Genomic DNA, 15,955 nt, shown 5'->3' with positions numbered 1-15,955 from the left:
TCCCCAGATGGGATCCTGGGAGAGAGAAGGGGGGCTTAGGACAAAATGATGGAAATCTTAATAACATATGGACTTTAATAATCATAATAATATATCGATACAGTAACAAATATACCACACTCATGTAAGACGTGAATAACAAGGGAAACTGAGTGCACAGTGTATGTGAAAGGTATAAGAGATGGGAATTTTTTGTACAAGTTTCTCAAGCTTTCTGTAAATTTAAAACTGTTCTAAACAATAGCCTATTTAAACATTTTTTTAATTTTTTTTTATTTTTTTATTTTATTTTTTTAATTTTATTTATTTATGATAGTCACAGAGAGAGAGAGAGAGAGAGAGAGAGGCAGAGACACAGGCAGAGGGAGAAGCAGGCTCCATGCACCGGGAGCCTGATGTGGGATTCGATCCTGGGTCTCCAGGATCGCGCCCTAGGCCAAAGGCAGGCGCCAAACCGCTGCGCCACCTAGGGATCCCTAAACATTTTTTTTTAAAAAGACCATAGGCTCTGGAGTCTGACCATCTGATGAGAATCCTAGTCTGCGCTTCTCTAGACTAAAAAATAATCATAATATCTTCAGTCTGGGCTCCTCCTTTCATTACAGAACCATCCAATCATCATCAACCAGAGAGTGTATTATTACCTTGTGATTATACTACTCTTAACAACAATACATGATAAGAGTGATTTGAAGAATTTAGACATAGAATATGTATAAAGATTTTTAAAAAATTAAGTGGAGAAGTGAGAGTGTGGTAAAATAACTGGTATATTAAGATGTTACTCCCCCTTTCACCTTTTTTTTTAATTTTTTTTAAAAATTTTTTCCCCTTTCACCTTCTAAAGTCAAGTGTTCCCTCCCTGCACCTCTTCCCATCTTTCTCCTTTCACTGTGCCAACAGGGAAACTCAGCATATTTAAAATGAGCAGTTGCCCTCAACCACCCTGAACTGAGCCCAGCTAGCCTTCTGGCTGAGCCAGTAATTCATGAAGCAGCTGGGCTGTCCTCGGTCTCCTTTCCGAGCTATGTAGTCTCGCTATGTGCACAGCAAACTATAGCTGGGGAATCAAGGACCAGAAATTTTAGATTCTTCCCCTATGAAAGGATATACAAAGGAACAATGGCCAGACTATATATAAAAATAGAAATGTGACCCACACCATGCATCAATCCGTCCAGGATGCCAATCCACTATACACAGCAACTAGTCCGGGAAGTCATATTAGCATCTATAGCAACTAGTCCAGGAAGCCAAACAAAAATCCCTGTAGCAGTCAGTCCCACATAGTTAGGACTTAATTAACAACTGCCAGCTTCCTTAATTTTTGCCCCTGCTTCCCATTTAGGAGCATCTGGAAAAAGCCAACTCTGCACCCTAAACAATTAGACAGAATGCCCCCCTACTAGTTGGCCTGTCCAGAGCTTCTTTGCCAACTGCCTCCAATAATGGAAGACCTGAAGCCTTCACTTTTTTCTACTAGAAAGCTTTTCCACTCCTCTGCTTGCCTTTGGGGCTCTGTCAAATGCAAGTGACGATGGCTGACTCACTTGCTTTGAATAAAAAGCCTTTGCTTGTTCTCATTTCGGGGGTCTTTATTTATTTCCACAGCTAGAAAAAATGGGGCTGCATGTTTGAAACGGCTCATTGAATTGTTCTTTCATTGGCTGAAATGAATGTACTATAGGCTGGGTGATGTACCAGAAAGAGAAGAATGGTCAGTATTTGTGAACTTGAGGAAGTCATGGTCAGGAAGTGTAGAGTGGCTGCGGGTAAGGGCACAGGCCGTGGACCCAACTGCCATGGTTCAAATTCTGGCTCTGCTATTCCTGAGCTGTGTCCATTTGGGCCAGTATGAATTAATGCACACCACAATTCCCTCATCTGTTAAAATAGTGGTGATGATAACAGCACCCACCCCACAGGGTGGCTGTAGAGGACACAACCCCTGTAAAGCATGAGTATCTGGATTTCCATGCTGAGAGAGACAGAGAGAGTCCAGCAATACTGGACTGGACTTGCTGAATAACAGCAGTGACATGGGACGATGACTGTCCCTTTCAGATGGGATATATGTTCTTCTGTTGTCAGTCTTCAAAATGCTTTAACTCATTTATGAAGCTACCTAGACCCATTCACTACCTGTTATTGTACTGAAAACCTTTTTCTCTTGCGAATGTAGTAATTCCAGGAAACCAATGGATGCTAAAACTGCCTATGTTACCCATTTCAAAAAGACGCAGTGTGGGAGGATCTTATTGCTCAAATGCATCCTGCGAATCTCTATGCTTTCTAGAAGTCAGAGAGTCAAGTATTCTTCTCTGACATTTTTACATAAGGGTCACACTTTAAAATTAGAGTTTAAAGGGATCCCTGGGTGGTGCAGCGGTTTGGCGCCTGCCTTTGGCCCAGGGTGCGATCCTGGAGACCCGGGATCGAATCCCACGTCGGGCTCCCGGTGCATGGAGCCTGCTTCTCCCTCTGCCTATGTCTCTGCCTCTCTCTCTATCATACATAAAAGAATAAAAAAAATAAAAGATTTATAAAAAAATTAGAGTTTAAAAAAATAAAATAAAATTAAGGGTTTATAACACATAAACCATCTTTATATAACTAGAAGCCTGATGCCACATTCCAGAAAGTTCACCAACAGTAAAACTTTTTTTCTCATAGGTCTTTTGACAGTCTTGTTTAAAAAAAAAGGGAGGGGGGGGCTATTTCATTAAATCAAGGCTAAGTTGTTTGGACACAATCGTGTTTATTTTCAACTAATATTAAACGTGGCATCATGGAAGATCACATTTAACAAAAAAGTGCCCATACTTAACAAAACAAAGATTTTTCCCCCCTGAATTATGTCCGGGGATCACACTCAAGACTTCCAAAAGGCAGTTGCTCACCCTCCCAATGGCTGCCTGCAATGGCTTTAAAGCCAACTTTCTAGATTCAAATAAAAAGACGCATCGAGCCATCGAGCACCAACCTCCACGCCAGAAACTCTGTCAATAAGCCAGAGATATTTGATTAAGAAACCCGGGAGCCGCATTATCATAAATAAAATAGTGTTTTACGCTAGCCTGTCACCTGAAATGTGATGACGACCGGCACCTGGAGGTGGGTGCCCTGCCGACCCCAGGGCCTGACCGCAGCAGGAGCTCTGACCCGGGCCAGTGGGGCCCTGAGGACGCTTCGAGCATCCGAACCGCGCGGGGCACAGGGTCGGGGAGCGCAGGTGGCCTCCCCGCGGCGCGGCCCAGGGTCTCCGCGAGGGAAGGGGAGCCCCGCCTCGGGGCGCAGGGGGCGGCTGCGGGCTCGCCTCGCCGCGCGGCGGAGCGGGACTGCGCATGCGCGCCGCGGCCCCCGCCCCCGCCCCCGCCCCCGCCCCCGCCCGGGGGTCCCCGCGCCCCCGGGTCCCCGCCCCCGCCGCCGCCGCCGCCGCCGCCGCCGCACTCACCGAGGCCGCGCCAGCCCAGCGCGCCGTCGCAGCTGTCGAGCACCGCGCACAGCTCGCCCAGCAGCGCGGGCGGCAGGTCGAACAGCAGCGTGTGCGCCGACAGCGCGCCGCGGGCCCCGCCGCCCGCCGCCCAGGCCATGGCTCGGCCGCGGGGACGCGGAGCTCAGGCCTCTCGGCGCCCGGAGCAGCGCTTACACAACCGCGGAAATCCTGCCCCGCGACGGCGCCCGGGCTGCACGGCTCGCCGAGCCCCACGAGGGGCGGGCCCGCATGACTCACTGCGCCGCCCGGCGAGGTGCCCGGGCCTCGGTCTGCGGCGCCCCCGGCTCCCCCGGGCCTCGGTCTGCGGCGCCCCGGCTCCCCCTCGGCCGGCGCCTGCACGACGACAGGCCATCCTGCAAAATGCATCCGACTCTACCTTTCTTTCTTTCTTTTTTTTTTTTTAAAAGGATCAACATTTTTATTTATTTTTTATTTATTTATGATAGTCACACAGAGAGAGAGAGAGAGAGAGAGGGAGAAGCAGGCTCCATGCACCGGGAGCCCGACGTGGGATTCGATCCCGGGTCTCCAGGATCGCGCCCTGGGCCAAAGGCAGGCGCTAAACCGCTGCGCCACCCAGGGATCCCTACCTTTCTTTTTTTTGCCAGAAAGCAGCGCATCTTTACTGAGGAACACTTGGAAAGCCCAGGAAAACTGGAAGAAGAAAATAATCACTCGGCGGAAGACGACCATGTGAAAGGTGTTAGCACCTTTTCCTGCAACTTATACCGAGGTCAGACAAATGTGCATATATGAAGTGACTGTTGGGAGACGCCAAAACAAAAAACAAAAACAAAAAACCAGCGACAGGAAAACAAAAGAGAGAACAAAGCAGAAGAAAATTGTTCTCGTTTTGTCCATAAGGCTGCCCATTCTCCGTATGGTTCCTTGGCTTTACTACATTCTTTTCTTCTGTGGGCTTTCTTTCTTTCTTTCTTTTTTAACATTTTACTTATTTATTCATGAGAGACACAGATAGAAAGGTAGAGAGGTAGGCAGAGGGAGAAGCAGGCCTCATGCAGGGAGCCCCATGCGGGCCTGGATCCTGATGCTGCGGATCAGGCCCTGAGCCAGGGGCAGGTGCTCAACTGCTGAGCCACGCCGGCTGCCCCGGGCTTTCTTGATAAGACGTTGTGTCACTACTTTTTTCCTTCTTCAAAGCTTCAAAGTGTTGGACAGAATCGTTTGCTTTCAACATGGAGTTTAAGTACAATTGACGATTGTCTTGACCTATTCTTTGGAGTACGCTGTAAAGCCCATCACCGGCATGATGCAAATGCTACTGACAAAAACAGGAGATGCTTTGAAAGTGGGGAGAAAGATCCCGACCTTTATGACTGTAGAGGGACAACGGCCCTCTAGAACTGGAAAATAGCCACCCAATTTGAAAGCCATCAGATTTGTACCCTTTGGCAATGGTGCCCCCTAGAGACCAATATTTGATGATACGCGATCAGTTTGTACTCCTACTCTGGTCTGAATTGCCAAGTGGTTCTCTGCACAAAATATACTTGAAAATTGATAAAGACTACACGATTTGGGCAAAGGCTTCTACATCCCTTTGTTCAAATGGCTAAGCCATTTCTACATCCCTTTGTTCAAATGGCTAAGCTTTATATCGTCCATCTGAAGATGAAGCCCTATACCTCTCAAAGGAACCACCTGAATAAACTGAGCAACAGAGGCAGGATACAAGTGTTAGCTACGGAGTTGCTGAGCCAACCTTAAACTCTCCTAAGCACGAATCACTGTCACTGAGTGAAGCAGTCAACAAGGCCTGCTTTTCCAGATCTTCTGGTTTACAGAGAAGCAAGAATTTTATGGGAAATCCCAGATGATGTGAAATCTATATGGACTACGTGAAATTTCTGGTATTTTTCAATGTTGGCAGTATCAGACCATGCTCCCTCCCAACTCCTTTTTTTTTTTAAGATTTTATTTATTCATTCATGAGAGACACACACAGAGAGAAGCAGAGACACAGACAGAGGGAGAGGGAGAAGCAGGCTCCGTGCAGGGAGCCCAATGTGGGCCTCGATCCTGGGTCTCCAGGATCACATCCTGGGCTGAAGGTGGCGCTAAACCGCTGAGCCACCCGGGCTGCCCTCCCTCCCAACTCCTTAAAACTGCCTTTGACTTTTGGATTTTAGGTCATCATGTTATGTCACTCATGGCTCTTCACTGGTGCTGTCATTCACTGCTCTCCCCCACCTTAATTCTTCTCTCTCGGTTTTAGACTCTACAGCTCCTGCTCACTGCAATTATCTCCAGTACTAATCGTATCTTAATCTTTGGAGATCTAAAATATTTGCTGAGCAAATGATCTTTCCAAAACCCTGTCTGCCCAGTTCTTTGACTCATTCTCTCCTCTAATAATCATATCTTCCACTCCATTTCAGCCAGTCACTCGCATGATCATTCCCTAGAATTTGTCATTATCAATAACCACCACTTCTGTAATTTCTAGTTCATGAATCTACTGTCTGACCACACCACCTGTCTTTGTAGTGCATTCCCTCTGGGTACTCTGACCCCAACAATCCTTCCTCCTCACCAGGATACCAAATCCAAAGTCTTGCCACCTCTTCTTTGACCCCACCCTCTTGATGTCCTTACTTTTCTCTTCATCTGTAAAGTTCACACTCAATTTGTATAATCCCTCTCTTGGAAAGCATATGCTTTCCATTCTCTTGCTCCTCTCTGCCTTTGTTGAGCTCTCTTAACAAATCTACCATCCTGATTAGCTGTAATTTTCTAATTTGGGGCTCTGCATCCATGTACCAGAATGTAGCTGGAAGTGGGGTGGGGAATAAAAACTTGTTGATTGCACTCAATCTAAAATCAAAGCTATGACTCTCAGATGGGTCCTTTATGCTGCCAGGCTGCCAGGCTATGTGCCTGGAGTCTACTTTTCTCGGCCCCTTGACAACTGTTTTATGCCTTCTCTTTCCTCAATTCCCATTATCTTTTCCTCCATCCTTAATGCTCAGCCGATGATCTTGAGAGTATTTATTAAGAGTACTGAGGTGGCTCAGTGGTTGAACATCTGACTTTGGCTCAGGTTGTGATCCTGGGGTCCTGGGATCGAGTCCCTCTGCCTGTGTCTCTGCCTCTCTTTGAGTCTCTCATGAAAAAATAAATAAAATCTTTTTAAAAAAAAGTACTGATGTATCAGAAAAAACAAATTCCACAGAATCTCAGCATCATCTCAGCATCAATCTACCCACCAGCATCTGAACAGACATACAGACCTCTCTCCTTTTCCACAGGCCAATTTTTAGGTTAATCCTTTCCCTTGTGCACTAGATCTGATTGCCTTCCCGTCTCCTACTCAAAGACATCAGGAGCAGTTGTTTTCACTCTCAGCTGCATCAATTTATCTTTACTGTATCAGTTCCTTTTTTTTTTTAAGATTTTATTTATTTATTTATGAGAGACACAGAGAGAGAGAGGCAGAGATACAGGCAGAGGGAGAAGCAGGCTCCATGCAGGGAGCTCGACGTGGGACTCGATCCCAGGATTCCAGGATCACACCCTGGGCTGAAGGCAGGCACTAAACCGCTGAGCCACCCAGGGATCCCCTACTGTATCAGTTCCATTGGCAGACAAACACGAGGTTATTTTTTTCCACCTTAAACCAAAAAACTACTACATGCCATTTACCCCCTTTGATGTCGTAATTACCCCTATTTCTTCGTTCCTTTTCATAGTAAAGAGTTGACTATTCTCACGGTCTCCCAACTTTTGTCCTGTTATCTCTTAAATCAACTCCAGAGCCACCCCTCCTACCTTACTCCCCTGAAACAGCTCCCAGGATTGTCCATGTCCACATCCGTTGCTGAATATAACAGTCAATTTTCAGATCTCATCTAACTTGACCTATCAGTTTTTTGACTCAGGTGATTACTGCTTCCTTCTTGGACACTGTCTTCCAAATCTCTTACATTTTAGCTTACTTCACTGGTCAGTCTTCAGCTTCTCTTGCTATCCCTTCTCTTTTCCCTTAACTTAATGTTGGTGTGCCCCAGGGTTTGGCTCATTGTTCTATGTACACCCATTCCCTTGGTGATCTCAACCAGTTTCGAGGCTTTAAATACCATCTGCCTAGCAGGGACTGCCAAATGTATATGGTTAGCCCAGACCTTTCCCTTGAACTTCAAACTCATGTCCAAAATTGAACCCTTGATCATGCCTCCTGAACCTGCTCTTCGACATTCTTTGCCATCCAGGTCACTCTATCCTTCTAGTTGCTTGAACCGAAAACTATAGAGTCATTCTTGATTCTGCTATTTCTTCACAGCCCATGTTCAATCCACCAGCAAACCCTGTCCACTCTGGCCAAAATATATTCAGAATCATTCTTTTCTCCACTTCCACTATTGCCACCCAGGTTTGAGCCATCATCATATCTTGTCTGGTTTATTACAGTTGTCTTCTAACTAAAGTAGCTTCCACCGTTGCTTTCTATAGACTTCCCTCAACACCGCAGCCAGATTCATCCTTTTAAATCAAATCTGATTATGTCTGTCACCTGTGTAGAAGCCAACAATGGCTTCTAATTTCAGTCAGAATTAAAGTCAAACCCTTTATATAATCTGCATTCTCTCCTTCTTCTCCCACTCGACTGTTACCCCTGATCACACTGCCTCCTTTCTGGTCTTTGAACACACCAGGAGGAGTCCCACATTGAAGCCTTTGCACTTGCTATTTCCTTGCCTGGTATGCTCTTCCCATCTAGCTATAGTCTTCCACATTTAAAATTGCAGTGGTCCAGGCACTCAGACTCAGGCTGGCACATGACTAGAACTGGCAATAAATATGGGTTAGGGGAATCAAATCTCATTCAAATTTCTCCTTCTCTCTGAATCTGAGTAGGAACGTGTAGCAGCTCTGGCCATCTCTGGAACCATTTTTGCGACCACATGGATGTACATATTAGAATGAAGTGAGCCCTGGGGATAGTCTCATGAGAGAAAAAAACAGATCCTTCATAATGGCATTAAGCAGTTCTTTTGTTCTTACCTGGAGAATGTCCTATTTATGGACTTCTATCACACAAACCCCTTACTGAATCGGTTTTTAAACTGGGAATCTGGTAATTTGCAGCCATATGCATCCTAACGGATACACCGAACAGACATTTGGTGATAGTCCCTGGTTTGTTGATGGCCCATAAACTATGGGAAGGAACCTAACCTTTATCCAAAGCTGGAGTTCAAACGTATGTATACAGCTATATCTCTGAAATGTCAGGCGGTCATGAAAACTGCATTGTAGAGAGACAACTGGGCCTTTGGGAGAAGAAAACAAGTGTTAGTAGAAAATGGTTCTGGTAGCACGGATGGAAGCAGTATGAAGTTCTAGACGTGCATGAGACTGCACTGAAATCCATGCAGACCCAGACCCTGCACCACGCCCTACCCACCCCACCTACCTGTACATGCTTCTGGCAAAGACACGGCTGTCCTTAAACCTAAAACTATTTCCCTGTTTTATGCCATGAGATACTCTCTAACTCCACTCCCCCCTACCCTCCTGCCCATACACACACACCATACATTTCAGACACTAGGAGAAGAAATAGTTTCCATCCCAGCTGGAAGTAAGAGAGTAATGACCTGCAAAGATTAGCAAATGGAGATGCCAAGGGAACCCTGAAGGCTACGGCACAGATGACACAATGGCACAGATAGACTATCTATCTATCTGTCAGATAGACTATCTACTATCACTGGCAAAGTTCCAGCTAAGCACAGGCATTGAAGCCCCAGAAAAAATCAGGTGAGTCAGACAACAGCTCTTTGTATACGTGAAAAACTATCTTGGTGGCAACTATTTATTCAGCATCCCTAAGGATGGATGTGCAAAGACACCCAGCCTGTGGGACATAGATTTTCTAGTATAGGAAATAGTTTTCAAAACAAAGATCACTAGCCTATCCCATCTTTGAGCCTTAGCCTATCCCTGAGCCTTAGAGGGTCCTAGGTACACTGGGGTTCGGGGGGGAGGTAAAAATTCGTAATGGGGTGAGAACATTTGTGGTCATATTACTTGGTAATTTTAAGAAGTAAAAGTTGGATGGTTTCAGGCTTTCATTAAAATGACCTAATAATATTGTTGGTGGGAATGCAAACTGGTGCAGCCACTCTGGAGAACAGCGTGGGGGTTCCTCAGAAAGTTAAAATTAGAGCTACCCTACAACCCTGCAATTGCAGTACTAGGTATTTATCCAGATGATACAGACATAGTGATTCAAAGGGGCACTTGCGCCCCAATGTTTATAGCGGCAATATCCACAATAGCCAAAATATGGAAAAAACTCAGATGTCCATTGACAGATGACTGGATAAAGTTGGGGCGTACACACATATGCACACACACACCCAATGGAATACTACTCAGCCATCAAAAAAGAATGAATTCTTGCCATTTGCAATGATGTGGATAGAACTAAAGGGTACTATGCTAAGCGAAATGGCAGAGAAAGACAAATACCATATGGTTTCACTCATAGATGGTATTTAAGAAACAAAATAGATGAACATGGGGAAAGGAAGGAAAATTAGATTGAGCACTGGGTGTTGTGGCAACTGATGAATCATGAAATTCTATCTCTGAAACTAATAATACAGTATATGTTAATTAAATTAAAAGACAAATTTTAAAAGAAAAAATGATCTAATAATAATAGCATGCAATAATTATTCCTCCAGTTCAGTGTATGTGTATTTTTAAAGATTTATTGATTTGGAGGGGAGGGGCAGAGGGAGAGACTCTCAAGCCGACTCCTCACTGAGCACGGAGCCCAACTCAGGGCTTAATCCCAGGACCCACGAGATCACAACTGGGCCAAAACCAAGAGTTGGATGCTCAACTGAATGAACCACCCAGGTCCCCCTGATGTGTGTCTATTTTTAAAGAACATTAGGCTTGCATATATTATAATTATATTATAATTCAACCTTTCCCCACTTAAGATATTAAAAACATTGTTTTTGGGATGCCTGGATGGCTCAGCGGTTGAGCGTCTGCCTTTGGCTCAGGGTGTGATCCTGGAGTCCCAGGATTGAATCCCACATCAGGTTTCCCTGTGGGGAGCCTGCTTCTCCCTCTGCCTGTGTTTCTGCCTCTCTTTCTGTCTCTCATGAATAAATACATAAAATTAAAAAAAATAAAAACATTGTTCTAAAAACCTGTTATCTAATAAGATGATCTATACTAAGATTTTAGCAATTATACTTTTAGGGTAATGGAAGGGTTCCTGGTGATTTTATTTTCTTTGCGTTTTCTACACTTTCTAAAGTTAGCATGTTATTGTCTTTATTAGAAAACCATCAGGTGCTTGGGTGGCTCAGTCGGTTAAGCAATGGCCTTTGGCTCAAGTCACGATCTCAGAATTCCAGGATCGAGCCTTACGTCAGGGTCCCTGCTCAGCAGAGAGCCTACTTCTCCCTCTGCCCCTCGCCTTGCTTGTACTCCCCTTCTCTCTCTCAAATAAATAAAACCTTTAAAAATAATATCCTCACCTATAGAAAATTTCTTTCAACATGTTCATGCTTTTAAAATCATTTTCATAGTGTTTTTCACCCCAGAGTGTGTTGCTATAATAACTTTTGCCTGGTCACCACTGACTTCTAAAATCTGATTTTTATAATTGAATAGTTTTCAGTCAAGGGCTTTTCATGATCACTTCAATATTAGCTAAGCTTCTATTTTTGAAGCAAATGTTTATTTATCTCTAGAAGCACCCCAAACACGTGAAATAAATCTGAGATTATGGCAGCATTTTTTCTTTTGCAGTCAAGTATCTACTCAGGCTGTTTGCAATTTGATAATGGAAAATGGTTTAGAGATCCTAATCCAACTACTGCCTTTTATAGATGGCAAAACTGCTGCTGGCTATAAGAACTCTGGATGATGTGTTTGTTGGAGAAATACACACAAAAAAGTCTCATTCAAGATTTCCAAATTTCCTTGTCAAGTTATAAGCACAAATCTTGTGCATTCTCCCTCTCAAAGATTTGGCTCTCTTTTCTTCGTCATTTAGTAAATCCTATATTAGTCTATTCAGGCTGGTATTAAAAATACCACAGACGGCATGGTTGAAGTAAGAGAAATTTATTTATTCACAGCTCAGGTTACAAATCCCAAGATCAAGGTGTCCACAAGGTTTGGTTTCTGGCAAAAGTTCCCCTTCTGGCTTGTGGATGGCCTTTCCTGGGTGTGAGCACACACATATTCAAAGAGAGAATAGAATGAAAGAGAGTGAGCAGTGCACCAACATTCTGGTCTCTTCTAATTAGGACACTGATCCTATCTGATCAGGGCCCCACCCTATGACCTCATTTAACCTTCATTAACTCCTCACAAGCCCCTTCTCCAAATTCAGGAGTTAAAATGGGAATTAGGGCTTCAGCATATAAATGAGGGGCCCACGTTCAGTCCATAACAAACCCTCTGCACAGAAGTTCAGAAAATAATGTCACATCATTAGTGTTCAGAGTGTACCCGTTCTAACAACACTTGGTAATTAGTTACTCGCATCTTCTAGTCTTTCATGGTGGTCATAGTTCCTCTGATTCCATACTGAATTTGTTTCATTGTTCTGATCTTTTGAAAGAAAAGTAAAAGCTTGGATTTCTAATCTGGTGCCTTGACAATGAAGGCAATAACAAGTCTCTGTATGAAAATATCCAGCATATTTTGATCTAAAAATATTAGTAACTTCATATCAAATGGCCTTTCCTTAGAGCTCATTCTGGCAGTTTCATAGCATTAGTCCCCCATCACACCATCTTTTGTGAATTTTTGCCTTTTTTGGTCTTTTCTGACGATAGTGTTTTCTACCTACATTACTGATTGTTTCTTCTGTTTTCCCAACTGACTCTTCCTTTGGCTTGTACTGTGCACCCACAGGCTGAATTCTATTGATCTTTTTATTCCATGTCTTGAACATTTCATATCCTCTCATTCTTCATCTATTCTGTATGTGGACTGCTCTCATGTTTGTGTCCTCAGCCCTAACCTGACCCATGGGTGCCCTTCGCACTCTTGCCTCCAGTGTTCATTTCTATTTCTATTTCTTCCTTGCATCTCAATTCAGCATGCCCCAAACTGATCATTTCCTAGAAAATCAGCTTCTTTGTACCAAAAGAACTCTTAATAATTTTGATTGACTGACTGATTGACAGAGTCAGAAGGAGTCAGAAGGATTTAGTGAGCACCTGCCCATGTCAGGCATTATGCTTGGCGGTGCTTATATCCAATTGTTATTCTTTGGTAACGTCAGTCATAAGTGTCTGGGTCTTTTCCAATTTGTCTGAACTAGTTATTTCATATTTGGATTTTTTCAGCATCTCCAAACTGATGAATCTCTAATTATCTTTCAAGATCCCACTGAAAAGTCACCACCTAGTGTGATGTAGGTTGTCTCGTGGGCACTCATAATATACATTTAAGTCTTAACCACTGATACCTTTGAATGTGACCTCGATTGGAAATATAGGCATACACAGAACATATTACAGATTCAGTTCCAGACGACAGCAATAAAGCGAATATCAAAATAAAGTGAGTCAAATGGATTTTTTGGTTTCCAAAGCATGTAAAAGTTTACACTATGCTTTATTACACAACACTATACTACACTATACTGTTGTGTAATATCATTAAGTGTGTAATAGCATTATGTCTAGAAAAAAAGTATATCCTTTAATTTAAAAATATTGCTAAGAAATGCTATCATCTAAAGCCTTCGGAGGGTTGTACTCACTGATCAGATCACCATAAAAAACACCATAATAATGAAAAAGCTTGAAATATTGTGAAAATTACCAAAATGTGACAGACACATGAGAAGTGAGCAAATGCTGTTGGAAAAATGATGCCAACAGACTTGCTCAACGCAGGGCTACCATAAACCTTATTACACTCAAAGTGTAATAAAGTGAAGTGCAATAATATGAGGTATGTCTGGAAAGTCTTTGCAGAGGTAATCAAGTTAAGATGAGGCCATGCTGGATTAGGACTGGTGTCCTTATAAGAAGACGGACGTTTGGACACAGAAACACAGGGGAAAGAAGGCCTGGTGATGATGATGGCAGAGATTGGAGCGATGCAGACACAAGCCAAGGACATTCAAGGACTGCCAACCCTAGAAGCCTCTTAGAGAGGCATGGAACAGATTATCCCCGAGAACCTCTAGAAGGAACTAACCCTGCTGACAACTTCATTTCAGACTTGTGGCCTCCAGAACTGTGAATGAAGAAACTTCTGTTGTTTTAAGACATTAGTTTGTGCTAATTTATTACAGCAGTCCCAGCAAACTAGACACTCTGTGAAACCATTTATAATCTTCCCAAAGCCCTTTCTTTTGCAGTCTCTTTACTTGCCATGATTTTTAAAATTTGCTATTTAATCTCCTTTAAGTAGTGGAAAAATATCACTTAACATTATTAGCACAAATTTTATCATTGATCTTTATTTCGTGCAATGCCACTTTTAAATGCAAACTCATATGTGGATCACCAAAATCACAGAGTTTGTATTTCAGACCCTGTATATGCATATGCATTTCATTCTTAATAGAACTGTGGAAAAGCTGCATACAACGAACTCAAAATATTTTCATTTCATTTCTTGAGATGTGCACATTCTACTAACACTCTTTAGCTTTAGCTTACTGATAAGGATGGACAGGAGAAGAAACTCCGGCTGCCCCTCTTCCCCTTTCCTTCAATCGCTTCATTTTTAGTGCTAGTGGTTGGTTAATCCTGGGAACTGACGCAAGTGAAAAAGGATAGGATTCCTTGGACATTCATGCTTCTTAGAACACCATTGCCTCAAGGGATCCCCAGGTGGCTCAGCGGTTTAGTGCCTGCCTTTGGCCCAGGGTGTGATCCTGGAGTCCCGGGATCTAGTCCCACATTGAGCTCCCTACATGGAGCCTGCTTCTCTCTCTGTGTGTGTCTCTCATGAATAAATAAATAAAATTAAAAAAAAAAAAAAAAAAGGAACACCACTTCCTCATTTCTGCATTCATAGTAAGTTCTGATTGGTAAGGAAAGATTGGTAAAACAGCCCTTGGCACTCACTGTCTGTGTCCTCCCACCCGTTTCCTTTACTAAGTTGTAGGTGTAACACACTTGCCGTGTAATGGTATTGAGTCTATTCTAACTCCCATGTGTTGTAGGTCCAATAGAATTCTGTGCTCATGGGACACCTTGAATGCTAAATTCCAATGGTTGGCAAAGAAGAATGGACGTTCATATATTGCGTACACCTCTTTTGCTCATGCTCCATTGTGCTTTCCCTTATAAAACACAAGTTGAGGGGATCCCTGGGTAGCTCAGTAGTTTAGCGCCTGCCTTCGGCCCATGGAGTGATCCTGGAGAACTGGGATCCAGTCCCACATCAGGCTCCCTGCATGGAGCCTGCTTCTCCCTCTGCCTCTGTCTGGGCCTCTCTCTCTCTCTCTCTCTCTGTGTCTCTCATGAATAAATAAAGAAAATCTTTAAAAAAAAAACAAACACAAGTTGAAAAGCAAAATTCTTAAACACTTCAAAATGGTGACAACTGAGCATTAAACCAAGGGCAAATTCCTTTGAGAGCAGGGCCCTGTGCAATTGTACAGATTGCACGTCGATGAACCCAGCTCTAGTTTAAGAGTCCTAGTTAATACACAATTTTTTTAATATTTGGAATTGTCAACCCCTTAATTTTAGCCATCTACACTCTCCTTTTATGATTTTATATTACAATGAGTAATAGGCTTATAAAATGAAAAATCCTAAAAGGTAAGCATTTTTTGGCTCATCTTCATGGAAACGAGTTTAGTCCTTTTTTTTTTTTTTTTAAGATTTTACTTACTTATTTATTCATGAGAGGCAGAGACACAGGCAGAGGGAGAAGCAGGCTCCCTGCAAGGAACCCGACGCGGAACTCGAACCCGGGACCCCGGGGTCACGCCCTGGGCTAAAGGCAGGTGCTCCACCACTGAGCCCCCCAGGTGTCCCCAGTTTAGTTCTGTTGACAAAAGCTTCCAATAACATCAACTTAAGGATCTAGTTTCAGAATAGACAGTTCCACAGCTATTCTGAGGTCCACTTAGTCTTTTGAACACTGTGGTTAAAGCGTGGACCCGGCAACTGTGCGGGCGGGGGGGGGGGGCGGGGGTTGTCAAAGTCAACTCCTCAGAACCACTCCGAGGGGCCCTGGGATGACATTACTCGGGGCCCATCTCCAGCTCCTCCGAGCCCTGGGCTGGCAGCAGCCGCGAGTGTGCGCCCTGACCCCTGGGGCCTGCCAGCGGCGCTGCCGTTAAGTGAAACCGATACTGGGGCGCCCGGGGGGCTGCGCGGTGGGGCGTCTGCCTGGGGCTCAGGGCGTGACCCCGGGGTTCCGGGTTCGAGTCCCGCGTCGAGCTCCCCGCCTGGGGCCTGCTTCTCCCTCTGCCTGGGT

General features: G+C 44.1%; 1 protein-coding gene and 1 long non-coding RNA gene across 2 annotated transcripts in view; one reads left to right on the top strand and one right to left on the bottom strand.

The window, feature by feature from the left end:
* The window catches only part of LOC144323354 (uncharacterized), a 54,920-nt gene extending 53,345 nt beyond the window's left edge, over positions 1 to 1,575 (top strand). The window contains exon 5 of the long non-coding RNA XR_013388766.1: positions 1,349 to 1,575. This is a non-coding gene — a long non-coding RNA (uncharacterized LOC144323354). The remainder of the gene's footprint in view (positions 1 to 1,348) is intronic.
* Positions 1 to 3,615, bottom strand: part of IRAK3 (interleukin 1 receptor associated kinase 3) — a 45,634-nt gene extending 42,019 nt beyond the window's left edge. Inside the window, exon 1 of the mRNA XM_077913719.1 lies at positions 3,455 to 3,615. Coding sequence (XP_077769845.1) covers positions 3,455 to 3,593 — 139 coding nt within the window. The 5' untranslated portion in view covers positions 3,594 to 3,615. The remainder of the gene's footprint in view (positions 1 to 3,454) is intronic.
* Between the last annotated feature and the right edge of the window lie 12,340 nt (positions 3,616 to 15,955).

The sequence above is a fragment of the Canis aureus genome, chromosome 11 (assembly GCF_053574225.1).
Source record: "Canis aureus isolate CA01 chromosome 11, VMU_Caureus_v.1.0, whole genome shotgun sequence".
NCBI classification, from domain to species: Eukaryota; Metazoa; Chordata; class Mammalia; order Carnivora; family Canidae; genus Canis; species Canis aureus.
The sequence above is the reverse complement of the archived record's forward strand: the minus strand, read 5'-3'. Positions and strand labels throughout refer to the sequence as shown.